Source organism: Physeter macrocephalus, chromosome 6 (genome assembly GCF_002837175.3).
Source record: "Physeter macrocephalus isolate SW-GA chromosome 6, ASM283717v5, whole genome shotgun sequence".
NCBI lineage: Eukaryota > Metazoa > Chordata > Mammalia > Artiodactyla > Physeteridae > Physeter > Physeter macrocephalus.
Window position 1 is genome coordinate 17220230 of NC_041219.1, and position 15987 is coordinate 17236216.

Sequence of the window (15987 nt, forward strand, 5' to 3'; positions counted from 1 at the left end):
AGGGTTATGCCCTCAGCTTTGTTCTTTTTCCTCAGGATTGCTTTGGCAATTCTGAGTCTTTTGTGGTGCCATATAAATTTTAGGATTATTTGTTCTAGTTCTGTGAAAAATGTCATGGATAATTTGATGGGGATCACATTAAATCTGTAGATTACTTTGAGTAGTGTGGCCATTTTAACAATATTAATTCTTCTAGTCCAAAAACATGGGATATCTTTTTATTTCTTTGAATCATCTTCAGTTACCTTTATCAATGTTTTATAGTTCTCAGCATGTAAGTCTTTCACCTCCTTGGTCAGGTTTATTCCTACTTTTTTTTTTTTGACACAATTTTAAAAGGGATTTTTTTTTTAGCTTTCTTTTTCTGATATTTCATTGTTAGAGTAAGGAAATTCAACAGATTTCTGTACGTTAATCTTATAACCTGCTACCTTGCTGAATTTGTTTCTCTGTTCTAATAGTTTTTATGTGGAGTCTTTAGGGTTTTCTATATAGACTATTATATCATCTGCATATAATGACAATTTTATTTACCTCTTCCCTGCCAGTTTGGATACCTTTTATTTATTTTCTTGTCTGATTGCTGTGGCTAGGACTTCCAATACTATGTTGAATAGAAATGGTAAGAGTGGGCATCCTTGTCTTGTTCCAGATTTTAGCAGGAAGACTTTCAGCTTTTCCCTGTTGAGTATTATGTTGGTGTGCGTTTGTCATAAATAGCTTTTATTATATTGAGATACATTTTCTCTATACCCACTTTGGTGAGAGTTTTTATTGTGAATGGATGCTGAATTTTATCAAATGCTTTTTCTGCATCTATTGAGATGATCATGTGGTTTTTGTCTTTTCTTTTGTTGCTGTGGTGTATCACATTGATTGATTTGTGTATGTTGAACCATCCTTGTGACCCTAGGATGAATCCAACTTGATCATGGTATATAATCCTTTTTATGTGTTGTTGCATTCAGTTTACTAATATTTTGTTGAGGATTTTCGCATCTGTGTTCATCAAAGATACTGGCCTGTAATTTTCTTTTTTGGTAGTATCTTTGTCGGGTTTTGGTATTAGGATAATGGTGTCTTCATAGAATGACTTTGAGAGTGTTCCCTCCTCTGCAGTCTTTTGGAAGAGTTTGAAAAGAATCGGTATAAGTTCTTCTTTGTATGTTTGGTAGAATTCCTCAATGAAACCATCTGGTCCTGGACTTTTGTTTGTAAAGTTTTTTCTTTATTACAGATTCTATTTCAAGTCTAGTGATAATTGTTCAAATTATCTGTTTCTTCTTGATTGATTTTTCATGGGCCGTATATTTCTAGAAACTTGTCCACTACTTCTAGGTTGTCCAATTTATTGGCATATAATTTTTCATAGTATTCTCTTATGGTTTTTTTTTGTATTTCTGTGGTATTGGTTTTTATTTCTCCTCTTTCATTTCTTTTTTTGTTTATTTGGTCCTCTCTCTTTTCTTCTTGGTGAGCGGCCAGAGGTTTGTCGATTTTGTTTATCCTTTCAAAAACCCAGCTCTTGGTTTTATTGATTTTTTTCTAATTTTTTTGAATCTCTATTTTATTTATTTCCTCTCTGATCTTTATTATTTCCTTCTTTATGCTGACTTTAGGTTTTGTTTGTTTTTCTTTTTCTAATTCTTTTAGGTGGTAGGTTAGGTTGTTTATTTGATATTTTTCTTGCTTTATGAGGAAGGCCTATGTTGCTATGAACTTCCCTCTTAAGACTGCTTCTGCTGCATCCCCTGTGTTTCATATGTTTGTGTTTTCATTGTCATTTGTCTCAAGGTATTTTTAAATTTCCTCTTTGATTTCATTGTTGACCCATTGGTTTTTTAGTAGCATGTTGTTTAGTCTCCATGTAATCATTTTCTTCTCGTTTCTCTTTGTGTGGTTGAGTTCTAGTTTCCTGTTGTTGTGGTCAGAAAACATGCTTGAAATAATTTCTGTCCTCTTAAATTTGTTGAGGCTTTTTTTGTGAAGGGACACTGTTTTATATGAAGCAGGCAGGGAAGACCTTGTTGTTAACATAACATTTGAGCAGACATTTGAAGGATGAGAGAGGGACCAATGCAGTTATTCTGGAGAAATAGTGTTCCAGGCAGAGGGAACAGCAAGTAAAATGCCCAAAGGGAGGAGCTTGCCTGCCTTTTTCAAGGAACACTGCAGACACCAGTATGGATGAAACAAAGTGTCAAGATCAGAAGCAGGGAGATCAGTTAGGAAGCTGATCTAGATGAGCGATGATGGTGGTTTAGATCAGAGAGGAGCAGTAGAAGAAATGATTAAATTCTCGATATTATTTTTAAAGTATTGCTAGCAGAAATTATTGACAGATTCAATGGGGGTGTGAAAGAAAGAAGAAAGCCAAGTGTAATTCAAAGAGTTTTGGCCTGAAACAATGGGAAAATGGAGTTGTCATTTAGTGAACTGGATATGACTGCTGAAAGAATAGAATTGAGGTGGAAGTTGTTTAGTTTTGGACAGGTTGAGTTTGACCTTCCTTTTAAAAATTCAAGTGTGGAGGCGATATTATCAGTGGATAGATAATTCTGGGTTTCTGAGGACAAATCTGGGCTAAAGATAAGTCCCTGAGTTATTAACATAGATAGTAAGTCTGAGTGAGATCACTTAGGGAGCAGAAATCTTGAAAAGAAGTACAGAGACTGAACCTAGGAATATTCCAAAGGAGTTTGGGAAGATGAGGAGGACCAGCAAGGTGACCTAATAAGGAAGAACAGTACAGTGTTGCTCTCTTACTTAGCAATGTATCTTGGAGCTCTCTCCATTGTTAACGTATATAGATTTACTAAATTTGTTTAATACAGGACAAAGTATTCCTTGGAATGGATGTACCATATTCTGTTTTGCTTCTGCTATATTGATGGTATTTGTTTTCTAATTTTCTCCTCTAACTATAATTTTTGTTTTATCTAGTTCCATAATCTGTCTGGATTATTTTTGTTTATGATTTTCAAAATGGTTCTAATTGTATATTTTTCTGAATGCTATTTATTGAATAATCCATGCTTTCACACATTGATAGGAAATGACACCTTTCTCAGATAGTGCATTTTTAGGTTCTCTTCTTTTCCCTTAATCTGTTGGTTCCTGTGATAATACTATACTGTTAAAATTACTGTAGTTTATTTGAACCTTTGAAATCCAGTAGAGCAAGTCCCCCAAAGTTCTTATTTTTCAGAATTTTCTTAGCTAACCTCATGCATTTTTCTCTTTTATATGAGTTTTACTTATTTATTTACTTTAAAAAGAGTGACCATTTTACTTCATTGGTCTGTGTAAGACATACAGATGCAATTTTATATTTTTTGGAGACCAGATAATAGGGTTACTGAGTGAGTTTCCCCAAAGAAAAGATTTCAGTCACGAAGGGCTCGCTGACTGCAGCTCATTTATTGTCTGGACTCAGCAATGGAAGCCAGGATATTCAGTGCACGTATGGTGAACAATGCCAGATAGGAAAGTCGAACAATAAGGCTTTGTTTCATGTTTTGCTAGAGCTCTTTCTAATATTTCTAGTGTAGATGCTAAAAGGGTAGACCATCTTTTAGAGAAGGAGATAATTAATGTTTAAAAAGCTTTAATATTAACAATTAGGAAGCATTTTAAAATTTGATGATGAAATATTTTATTTATCCAGAGATCTTGGCAAGAGGAAAATTGAAATGTTGATCACATCAACAATTTAATAAGGCTTAGGTAGAAAAGTTTACTTGAGTCTTTCATTTGGGATTAAAGTATATGTGGTTTACAGTGCAAATTCATAGAAAAGTTGCAAAATGTTTTATGCTTTAAAAGAGTGATTTTTAAATTATCTCATTTTCTTTATAATGTTTAGATCATAATAAACATTGCTGACCAGATTTAAAGTAAAAGCTGATTTTGATAATTTGTGTGTCAAAGGAGTTTTAGAATCAGATTGTTAAAGTCCATTTAAAAAAAAAAAAAGCCTGTTGGGATTTTTATTGACATGCATTGAACTTAAAGATCATTATGGGAATAAATTATGTCTTTGATATTTTTTTCTCTCTGTAACATAAATTATCTTTTCATTTATTTGGTTGTTGTTTCAGATATTTGTGTTAATCTTGCCCAGTTTTAGTTTGGTTTATTCCAAAGGATTTTGTTGGGTTTTTTTTTCTTCATATAAGAAATATTTATTGGGTGCCTGACACATGCTAGTCACTATTCTAGGGACCAGGGATACAAGATTGATCAAAACAAAGTCCCTGCCCTCATTAAGTTTATACTCTGATAGAAGGCATCAGGGAATAGAAAAACAAATAAATAGATACATAATGTCAGGTTATAAACAGGAGAAAAACTAAGCAGGGAGAGGAGGGTCAGATATGTGAAGAGTAAAGCAAAATCTCTCAAAAATCACTTTATATATTTTTCCCTATCTTTTTTTTCCTATCTTTCAATAATAGTCATTGTGGTTTTAAATAAGATAGTCTAAAACCCTCTATATACAAAGGTATAATGTAAGTTGAGGTTATTAATTTAGGTGACAAAAATTTGTCTCTAACAGCATAATACCTGTTTATTTTTCCTAGATAAAATTTGTCAGATTTCATTTAGGTCTAAAGAAATTTTAAAAGCGTGTATTTTCAAAGTAGAGTGAGGACATGTAGATAATCTTGATTCATCTGTGTAATTCTGTTGATTCAGTTCAACAAAGTTCTGTAGTAGGCAGTAGAGGATGTACAATAAGTGAGATACTCTTTCCCCTTAGGGAGCTCATGATGTAGTGAGGAATTCACAAGCAATTATGTAGAACTTTCATGCATGTCTGAGAGTGATATATTCATGACCTATAGATCTTAATCAACTACAGATATGAATTATTGAAAAGATGAATGAAAGAAGTAATGAGTGATGGATGTATAAACCAAATGCTATTAAGACTAGAAGAGAGAGTAATTTTTCATAACTAAGGGATAAAGGAAAGCTTTCTAAAAAAGGTGACATTTGGTCTTCATTTAGAAAGATGAACAAAGAAATTAGGGCCAGATTATGAGAGCCATGAATGCTATACTGAGGTCTCAGAATATTATTCAGTGGAAAGCAAAGTATACTTTGTTCCATAAAAATATTTTTGAGTGTTTAATGCAAAAGAGTTGCATACATTCATTTACATTTCTGAAAAGTAGTAATTTTTCGCATAATAGAAGATAGACTGGCATGGAGCTAGATCAGAGACAGGGAGACTGGTTAGGGAGTAGTTATGAGTCCAAAGCAAGGATACTTTAGATAAGAACAGTAGGAGGAGACAACAATTTATCAGGCCTTTTCAGAGATAAAACCAGCTAACATGGTAACCAATGGTAGGGAAATGTGGTAGGGTTGGAGTGAGGGTGGCAGTGAAGGCTAAAGATGATGGCAAGGTTTTAGGTTGGTTGACTACATAATGATATGTCATTATGGGGGAAGATCAGATTTGTGGGCTTAGGAAATGAGTTTATTTTTGCATATTTTTCATTTTAGAAATGTTCAGCAAGTAGTTTAAAATTCTTACGTCAAAATCCAGAAAGAACTTCAGACTGAAATAATCTGGGAATTAAATTTAAAGGAGTAGATGTAATTGCCCAGAAACTGGAGTGAAGCATCTACAAGCCAAGGATTGCCAGCAGCCACCAGAAGCTAGGAAGAGGCAAGCAGAGATTCTTTCCTAGAGCGTTCGGAGTGAGCATGATCCAACTGATACCTTGATTTGAGACCCCCAGCCTCCAGAACCATGAGAGAATACATTTCTGTTGTTTTCAGCTACCCAATGTGTGGCCATTTGTTATGGCAGCCCTCGGAAAGTATTACAGGGATCATCAATACGTACTGAGATATGGACAAGACTGTCTGGGGAAAGAGTAGAGATAGAGCAAGAGTTCAGACTAATTTTAGGCAATTTAGATAGACTTACTATGCCCAAATTTTACTTTAAAAAGCAGTAAGACCAGGCAAATGTGATACTTGGTTACCATACAAAATTTTTAGTACCCATTGCATTCTACCTAGCCACTTCATACTTTTGTTTACCAGATGAAGGCATGTGAGTTGATGAGCCTTTAGTCAAAGAAGTATAAAAGGGGCTTGGGGAGTGAGAGGATTAAGCCTTAAGAACATTTAATAGACAGAAAATAATGAGCTGTCAAGGGGCTATGAAGAGCATTAGGCCACAAATAAGAGAGAATGATACCATGGAAGCCAGATGAGGAGAATATTTTAAGGAGGGAGTATCAGAAGCTCTCGAAAATCTACAGTAAGAAAAATACCCGTTGGGTTTGGTCTCAGATGCTGGTGATGATGGATACAAGAGCTGTTTGAGTGGCCTATGTAGATCTTTTCAGAAAGATACTGTTACTCTTAATATAGAGGAAGGACACGAAGACAAAAAGAAAGGGAAAAAGAATTTTTAGTAGGTATTACATTTACCCAGTCAAGAGCTAATGAAGATTGAAAACGAAAAGGAGATATAATTTAAGAGGATGTGTATATAAGAACTTGGAGGTTAAAGGAGAGAAGAATAAAAGATTGTTCTAAAATTCAAACTTGTTTATTAATTAAGTAGATAATATTATTAACACAAGAAGGAAGAACTAGTAGAACGTCTACATTTACAAGAGTAATGCATTTCTAAAGCCAGCAAAGACTAAGAAACTGGGCATATATGCAGAGAAAACCATAATTCAAAAAGACACATGCACCCCAATGTTCATTGCAGCAGTATATACAGTAGCCAGGTTATGGAAGCAATTTAAATGCCCATCGACAGATAAATAGATAAAGAAGATGTGGTACATATATGCAATGGAATATTACTCAGCCGTAAAAAGGAATGAAATTGGGTCATTTGTAGAGACATGGATGGACCTAGAGACGTCATACAGAGTGAAGTAAGTCAGAAAGAGAAAAACAAATATCGTATATTAACGCATGTATGTGGAATCTAGAAAAATGGTGCAGATGAACCCATTTTTAAGGCAGAAATAGAGACACAGATGTAGAGAATAAACGAATGGACATCAAGGGGGGAATGCCAGGCAGGAGGGTGGTGGGATGAATTGGGAGATTGGGATTGACATATATACACTAATATGTATAAAATAGATAACCAATAAAAACAAGTTGTATCTCATGTAAAAAAAAAAAAAAGACTAAGAAATGAAATAGAAGAAAAAAACAAGAGGCTTCATCTACTCCAAAATTATCATTTAAAGATAGCATGAAAAGTGCTCCTAAAGGAAAGCAACTTGATTTACTGATAAGGAAGTTTAATGCCCAGTTTGACTAGATTTGAATATAAGTATATGAACACAGTTAAATAGGAGACTGAGACTTAACAGCAGAAATGGTGAACACAGTGACTTTGATTCAGGACTTAGAAGGGAGCCTCGTTCTTCACTGCAGTCAGAATGAAGCTGGTGAAATAGATTCTAAAGATTACATTAAATCAGTATATGAAAGGCTTTGTTTGACTTTGAGGGTGTCTCTCTGTATCAGTTTTTTGCACTTGTTCTCTTACAAATTGAACAGAGCTGTGAAGCTACTGTGACCTCAATCAAAGAGGAAACTGCGATGCAGACTCAGAAAAGTTCAAGGTGATTACACAATCACTGGGTGTCCAGAGGAGTGAGTCTCTAATGTGGTTTCACATAGCCCTGAGCCAAGGCTGGCAATTGCTGTAAACTGCCCTAGGACCTTAAAGTTCATGGATGTTTTGGATAGAGATCTGGGGAGCCATGTGCATGGAGTAAGACTGCCCTTCAGCTGTCCTTCACACTGTTATGTAGGGTTGAAGGGGGAACTTTCTTACACACAGGTTAAGGGTACCCTTCTGCAGGCCTTCATTGTGGTGGCAAAGAGAAGTTTTATGAGCCCTACGGAAAACAGTAACCCTCCTCCCCACCTTGTCACCTTCCTCAACACAAGTTAGGGAACATGCTTGCCATCCTTCAGCCTTCATTTCTCCAGTGACAGCCCTTTGTGCTCAGTGTGTGACTGCTCCCCTGCTGGCTTCCACGCTATATCATCTGATATCAAGAGGAATGCCAGGAGTCCTGTGTATCCCTGTCTGCATCTTCCCTTTATCAACTGTCAAGCCCAGAACTCTATATTCCCCTGAAAAATTCCCTCCTCCGCCCCTAACACAACACTCACAGCTTCACCACTATCTCTCTAGGGATGGTAAAGACCAACCCCATCGTGCCTTTGGTCCCCATTCATGTCAGCCCTCACCAGAAACCCTGGCCTCACGATTCATTCCTGATTTCTGGGGATTCTCATCAAATGTATCTCTATATGTCCTTTGTTCTGACTAGTCTTCTACCTCTCCTCAATTCCAAAATTTTCTGGAATTTGGTCATTCATTACTGAAAGTGTCTTTATCTGCAGCCTATACTCTGAAAATTCCTTTACTGTCTAATCAAAACTTAGCTCTTTCCTGAGGAAGCATACTTCCCATCCTCATCGAGCAGTGCATTTTTCTGTCTCAGTTCCCTTGTATGAGGTAATTAGCCTCTCTATTGCTACTTCAAGACTGTATGTATCATCTAATGCTATTTCAGAAATCACCACAAAACTGAATGGCTTAGAGACAGAATAAATTTTATTATCTCTTACAGTTTCTATAGGTCAACAATTTGAGAGTAACTTTGGCATGGATTTCTTAGATTTTTTTTTTCCTGGAAATAATATACCCCTTCCATTGTAATATATTTTCCAGAAATACTCTTCCCATTTCAATCTAATGTTAAGTTGTAATTTTTCTCAGTCAGTTTTTTTAGATTATTATTGGCAGAGGAAATTTCTACCTGTTTTCAGGCAAGTAGACCTGCTTTTTTCCTGGCAACATGAGGTGAATTGCAGAGCAATGATGGTGCACTAATTATACTTTTCATTACAAATGCATTGCTTGTTTCTTAAGTGGGATTCTTTTCATGTTCTGTAGTAAGTTGACTTTCATCTCTTCTTTTCCCCTATTAGAAGTTTATTTTGTAGGTATTTGGTTGGGATATTAGCAGTTGAGAAATTGCTGGCTAATCATTTTAAATGGTAAAATGTTCTGGTATTATGTTTTTGGAGATTAACTGTATCCTGTTGGAAGCACTTTGTTTGTTTGTTTTTCATCGTCTTCCCCTAATATTTGCATGGCTTGCTTCCTCGTTTAAATCTCTGCTCAAATATCACATCCTCAGAGAAGACTTCTGTATTAATTAGACCAGAACTATTCAACTAGTGTGCTGTGGATGCTATATGGGAGTTCCCGGGATACTGCTTCCTTCATCCCATGGGTTTTGCCTCAACACAGTTATCTGTTTATTCCACTGTGATGTACAAAATTTGCCATATTCCCAGAGGGCTGAGCTACAAAAAAAGTTTGGGAAGCATTAAATTAAGATGAAGATTTAGGTGCAAAGTGAGTTCAAACCCAAAGTAACAGTGACTTCAACAAGACAGATAGATATTTCTGTTTCAGTCCAGAGGTAGACAGTTAGAGTTAGTAAGGGAGCTCTGCACCAAAAAGCCTTCCAAGAACCCAGAATCCTTCTATTTTGTTGCTCCACCGTCTGCTTGCCAATATGAACACATTCCAGACAGGGGAGGTATGAAGTGGGGTGGAAAGTGTTGGGGAAAGATAATGCCCCCCCCCACTCCTCTTTGAGCATTTGCACACATCATTTATGCCCACATCCAGTTAGCCAAAACTTACCCTCTAGCTATCCTAGTGACTGCATGGGAGTCTGGGAATTGCAGTCTTTAACCTGAGCAGCTGAATAGCCAGGTTAAAATTGAGTGCTGTTACTACAAGGAAGAAGGAGAGAACAGATGGGGGAAGGGAAAGAACTAGCTGTTTTATTGGTTAGCACTTTTCCTAACACTCTCAATAAAAGACCACAACCCCATTTCTCTAGCCCCTTACCCTTTACAGTAAAGTTTAGATATTTCTTTCTTCAGTTGTAAGAAAAAAATTGAAGTACTTAGAGTAACCCTTTGATTTAGCAATAATCATGTTTCAGTTAAATCATAAAACCTTCAGTAAAACCCAAACCGCTGTTTCACAGCATCTTGGAAATTGACAGAGGAAGTAGTCCAGGGTCCCTAGTAACTGGATAGGCTTCAAGGGCTCCGTGATTCCTGGGCACTTGTAAAGTGAAATTGTTTATATAGCCTGGTGGTTAAGAGCGTGGCCCCTGGTGTCAGACTGCCTGGGTTTAAATTCCAACTCTGCCATGTGCTAGATTTGCAACTTAGGCAGTTTTCTTAACCTCCCTGTGCTCACTTTCTCTATCTGAAGCATGAGAATAATAGTATACCTATTTCACAGAATCGCTGTGGGGACTAGCTAATACATTTAACGCTCTTAGCATTTAAAGCTAGTTATTACATTTAAAGCACTTACAATAGTGCCTGACAATATTAAGTGCTGTATAAATACTAGCATTATTATTATTTATATTCCTGGGGCAGGGTCAGTATCTTCCATCTGAGTATCAATAACGTCTATTGTAAATCTTACTTTAATACCTGAAAGAAATCACTATCACAGGCTTATGATCTGCATGAAATTTAAATTTTCTCTATTTTAATAAAAAATCATTTGACCTTTCATAACACAGAAGTTTATTTAGTGGAATCTACCTCAACAGTATTTTCTTTTAAAGCATTTTCTTGTTTTCTAGTTCTGTTTTACTTAACCTAATAGAAAATTTATATTCATCTCAGTTTTCTTTGAATTGCCCCAGTTTTGATAGGCTTAAGCTTTTCTAGACTTTAATTTAAAATAGAAATTTTTTTTTTCCTTTTGAGAAACCCTGTGCAGTTAATAGTTGTACATAAGGGGCTTACACATCTGCAAGTTGCATATGTAACTCTGTTAGTGAGTTGGTCAGCAGATACCTGAGATTAAGCAGAAAATGTTGATTTTTTTGTTGTTACTCGAACCATAAATGCAGTTGAGCCAAACTGAATCACAGTTGAAGATCTTACAGCCTGTCAATGTAGTGAAAATGAACAGCTGTTCATTTTCTGGAAAGTGAACATCGTGGCTGGAAAAAAAATTGGTGCTTCAACATTGTTAGGAATGAATTAATATTGTTCTATAATAAATTGCCAAATGTCACATTTAATAAACCATTTTATTAGAAAGTCGGGTCAGCAGTAAATGCCTAGTATCTCATTACTTATCTTCTGTAGTTACACTGAACATGCAAAGTATTTCCATTTTAAATTGCTTTTGCTAATTATTTGAGAAATAATTTTGGGAAATTGGTTGGTATCAGACCTGGAGCTTAAATACAAAACAGCTGTTGTTGAGAAAATACCATTTTCATAACATTAATGTGCTTTTAATTAACATACTGGAATGAACTGTTAAACATTACCACTTACATGTTTAACTACTGTTTGACTTTCAAATGACTGATTTGCTTTCTCAATAGATTATTTACTTTAACTAAAAGAGGAAGAATTTTATTTAAATAATCCATATTTTTCTTCCATCTGCAGAAGGTACCCAAGAAAAGTGGGGATTTCCAATGTGCCACTATTTAAAGGAAGAGAGATGGTGCTGTGGCCGGAATGCCAGAATGTCAGCATGTTTGGTATGACTGTTTTTTTTCCTGGACTGAGAGCTTTATACAGATGTTGCAGAATTTAATTTATTTATTTTTGGCTTCATTAAATGCCAAATTTTGCAGAGTGTCATTATTAATGTTTTCGTGCATTGCAAATTATGAGGAAAAAAATGGCTTACCCTTCCAACATTACTCACTTTGCATGCAGTGTGGTAACAATTTATAATTATACTATAATTCTACATTATAGTACTTAATTTCTTACATATAATTACTTTAATTATCATATAAAATGTACCAACAACCAAGTCTTAAACACAGAATTCCTTTAGTGCTTTATCCACAGTTCTGTGGTATGTTTGTGTTTGTTTGTAGCAGATCATTTGGTCTCCTCTAATTTTTTATAAAATGGGAAAAATATTATTAAGCAACCTGGGATATGAAGTAACTATCTAGTTAAGTGAAATCTTTATTTAGCTCGTGTCCTTAGACCTAGAACACTTTAGCCCACAGTCTTCTCTGTTTGTGGTGTTATGTTGGTTTAAAAAGGAACAGATGCCAGTTAAATGGTATAAATGGACTTTGTCATCATAAATTTAAAATATAGCTTTTAAAATAATGTCTTTAATGTCCAATCCCAAGATAAATTAACTATTTTGTGGTCATTATCTCAATATTTTTTATATTGCCAGTAACAGCAATATAAAAAAGTATTCCAGTGTTCTGGGTCACATATCTGAGAATTAACTTCGAAATCTTATTTATGCTCAAATAATGATTTCCTTTTGTGAGTCCTCTTAAAATACTTTTCTGGGAATTTGTCTTTCTTTCATTATATTTGTAAATGATACTCATTTAGGGTCTTGTTAGAATGGGAGGTCATTCTTGGAATGACTTGGTTCCCAGAATGCTGGCAGCTTACACCCTCTAGGCAAGAAATTGAAGTAGTTTTTTATAGGGAATCTGATTAGCCTAAGAGAAAAGACTAAAGATATTGGCATTAGGGATTTCACAATGAAATAGGACCTTTGTGGTGAGACCCACAATTAAAAGTCCTCACTCATAAGCACAGTGCTTCTAATCAAGTTTATGATTACTGCATTTTAATTATCAAAAAGCCAAGAATCATTAGTTGTCTAAGAAAGTCTAACATGAAAGAAAAGAGATCAGATAAACAAATAGAAAAGTAGCAACTTGGAGGAAATGGATACTATCCAAAGTAAAATAAAATAACTATTAGTATCCCTTAGAAAGATAAAATGATATAATATATCCACAAAATAAAAATGTTTGCTATAAAAATAAACGTTCAGCAAGCCAAAAAGAAGAGTTTTTGAAAAATAAATTCCAAAATGTAGAATTTGTCAACCGTGCCGCACTTAAGAACTTTGCCTGACCAATGTCAGCTTCTCATGGAATGCCCCTCTCCTTAACTCTTATCCCTGTCTTTGCTCACCTTGACTTCTTTTTTTGATGCTAGAGTAATCTAGGAAAGTCTAAGGAACATATTTCTTTTGGTGCATCTTGTTTTATTGCCTTTTGCTCTATGACTGACCTTTTCTACAAATATTCAAAGCTTAAGGGGTTGAGAGAGAGACACAGAGAGAGAGAGAGAGAGAGAGAGAGAAGTATACCTTTCTGGTGACACTTTCAGATAAATTGTTAAGGGTACTAACCAGAGGGGAAAAATTAATTACATTAGTGTAATCTTGTCAGCATACTTTTAGCCTGATAAAACTGTAAAATATTTTAGATTAGTATGAAATGAACGCTTGGTATATTTATTGGCCAAGAAAAATTATTAATGTTTGCAAGAAACTGCTTATCACCTACCTGATTATCTTTTATTACATAATCAGAATTTATCATTGGTATTTCTAAAACAAACACATCAGCAACACATACCAAAAGTAGTCCCGTGTTATATGATATTTTTATTGATGCCAAATCATTTATTATTAAAAACTTTTGTTTCTTTATTATTGATAGTTTGGTCTTTTAGCAAAGCAAGTAACACAAAAATTTAATCCGAAATGAACACAACCAGTACTGTAAATGAAAACTCAGTGTTTTCTTCAATAACATACTTGTTCAGGGCCTGTTGCTACTTAATTTAATACAAAAATGATATAATAACTATCTTCTGTATTCATAACACTCTGGTTCTAGATGTTCATGAAGGTATCCTTGGAGTCAGTGAAAAAATTACATTTTTTTTCTTCAAACAGTTTCTTTAAAGCAAGCTTTTATACCATGAACTCATTTTCCCACTAACTCTTCATGGTGTGAGGGCATGAGAAGTAAACCAGGGTTCAGAAAACAAGTTTTTAGTCCCTGTTCACCTGCTAACTAGCTGTGCAGCTTGTGGCAAGACCCTGCCATTGTCAGTGACCTTGTGCATCTGAGAAAGTTGCACTTGGGATAATCTGCACATTTTCTTTCAGTTTTAAAAGTACATGATTCAGCTGTATCTAAAAAGTATTATGAAGACATAGCCATCTGAAGCAAATATGAGCACTTTAAATTTGAGTAGGAAGTATATGCACTGTTACATTTTACTGTTTTTCTTTATGTTTGAAATATTTTCTAAGGAATACTTTAAAAATAAAATTTTAGCTAAAATGTTATATCTAATTTAGTTATAAAACAACGTAAGTGTAGAAATACATGTCTAAAATTTGAAAGTTTCAGAAGGCCCTATTCCATTTTTAAATTATAACAAATCCTTTCATGTATGTCAGATTATGAGTATTTATGAGAAATATTGGGAAAATTTTATAAAATATTGGGGAAATTTTTATAAATATTGGGGAAATTTTATAAAAATTTTTTTATAAAAGTGTTTTGAATTTTAAATAAATATCAGTGTAAAACCAGCTACATATAAAATTGCAAAAATATGTATTACTTTCTCTTATGGTGACTTGATCATATGTGAATTTGATTTGAATTTGACCATGCAGACCAAAAATATATGTACTTTTCTAAACTAAGATTTCAACTATAATCAGTTCAATATAATCTTGTTTAATAAAAGATGAAATTATACATTTATAAAAAATTGGAAGAAAATAAGTTAAAAAGTACATATATAAATATGTTTATGTATGTCTATACATAATAATAGTTTTGGATTTATTTGATTGTTTTAGCTGCAATAAAAGTGAGCCAAGAATATGTCATTTTATTTCTTTCCTGTTTTCTAATTCCTTCTAAAATTCAAGGAGTGTATACAGTTGGGGTGTGTATGTGTTTGTGTGCGTGACACACATCCATATATCAGCCCTAAACTATACAAGTGTACCAGTTAACATTCCTTAATGATATTAACACTTTTAAGTGTATAAACTTATATGTTATCATTTAATTAATCTTTTTAAATGTCACTTTTACAAGTCACTTTTACAAGTCTTACAAGACAAGACTAAATATATCAGCTGTCTTTGTCTTATTTTTTTCTCCTTAAAGGCACTGGAGCGCGTTGCAGTCGGCCAAGGGGTAAGTGAGCCTGTTTACTCTAATCCAACTGATGAACGTGATAGTTTTTCTCAAAGTACTCTTCATACTTGACCTGCTGATGAACCTAAAACCTGATGGATTTTTATAAATATCACCTGTTCTTTTCACCTATTCATATTCAGACTTATACATTTTCTGTAAGTTTACTTTAAAAGAGAAGTGAATTCTCAGGAAAAGTAAATTGAACTCATAGGAAAACTTCCACGTTATACTCTTGTACTAATGTCTCATTTATTCATACTATATTAAACAGTCTATAAATATTTCTAAAGAATGTTATTGCTGACTGTCAGGCTTTTACGGGCTTAGTTCAAGCAAAGATAAACAAGGTATAGCATTCAATTTATTTTTTAACTATAGTCCAAACCACACATTTTAGTTGGTTGTTTTTTAACTTTCTTCTTTATTGACTTCATTAGTCATTAGTTGCAACAACCAAATGGGTTTTTACATATAAACAGATGTTAAATGTATCCTTCACATATTTATGTAATTGCCTTTTCCTCTACCTTAAGATTTATGAAACATATTAGGAATTTTACAGTATTTTTTTGAGAGTTCCTTTTAAATTTTTCACAAAAGTTTTCTTATTGGACCTAAATTTTAGAAATTTCTCTTTTGCTTATTTTCAGGGAGGATTAATATGTCAATTTGAATTTTTAAAAATAATAGTAGCATAATAGTAGCAACAAATATCATTTACTGAGTGCTTTCTTTGGGCCAGACACAATGCTAAGAACTTTGTGTGGTTTTTTAAAAAATACTCATTATACCTATCTGAAAATTGATAAAAACTGATTTTTTAAAAGCATTAAAGCATATTGTTTAAGTGTGTAAGCTTTATTCTCAGACTGCTGGTTTGCATCAGCAG

General features: G+C 34.1%; 1 protein-coding gene across 7 annotated transcripts in view; it reads left to right on the plus strand.

The window, feature by feature from the left end:
- The window catches only part of METTL25 (methyltransferase like 25), a 129560-nt gene that overhangs the window by 55717 nt on the left and 57856 nt on the right, over positions 1-15987 (plus strand). For all 7 annotated transcript variants that reach the window (XR_003680093.2, XR_003680097.2, XR_008617555.1 and 4 more), the window contains exons 6-7: positions 11530-11624; positions 15066-15095. Coding sequence is in view for 3 of the 7 variants with exons in the window: in XM_028490421.2 (XP_028346222.1) it covers positions 11530-11624; positions 15066-15095 (125 nt within the window). In the remaining 4 variants the exon portion in view is untranslated. The remainder of the gene's footprint in view (positions 1-11529; positions 11625-15065; positions 15096-15987) is intronic.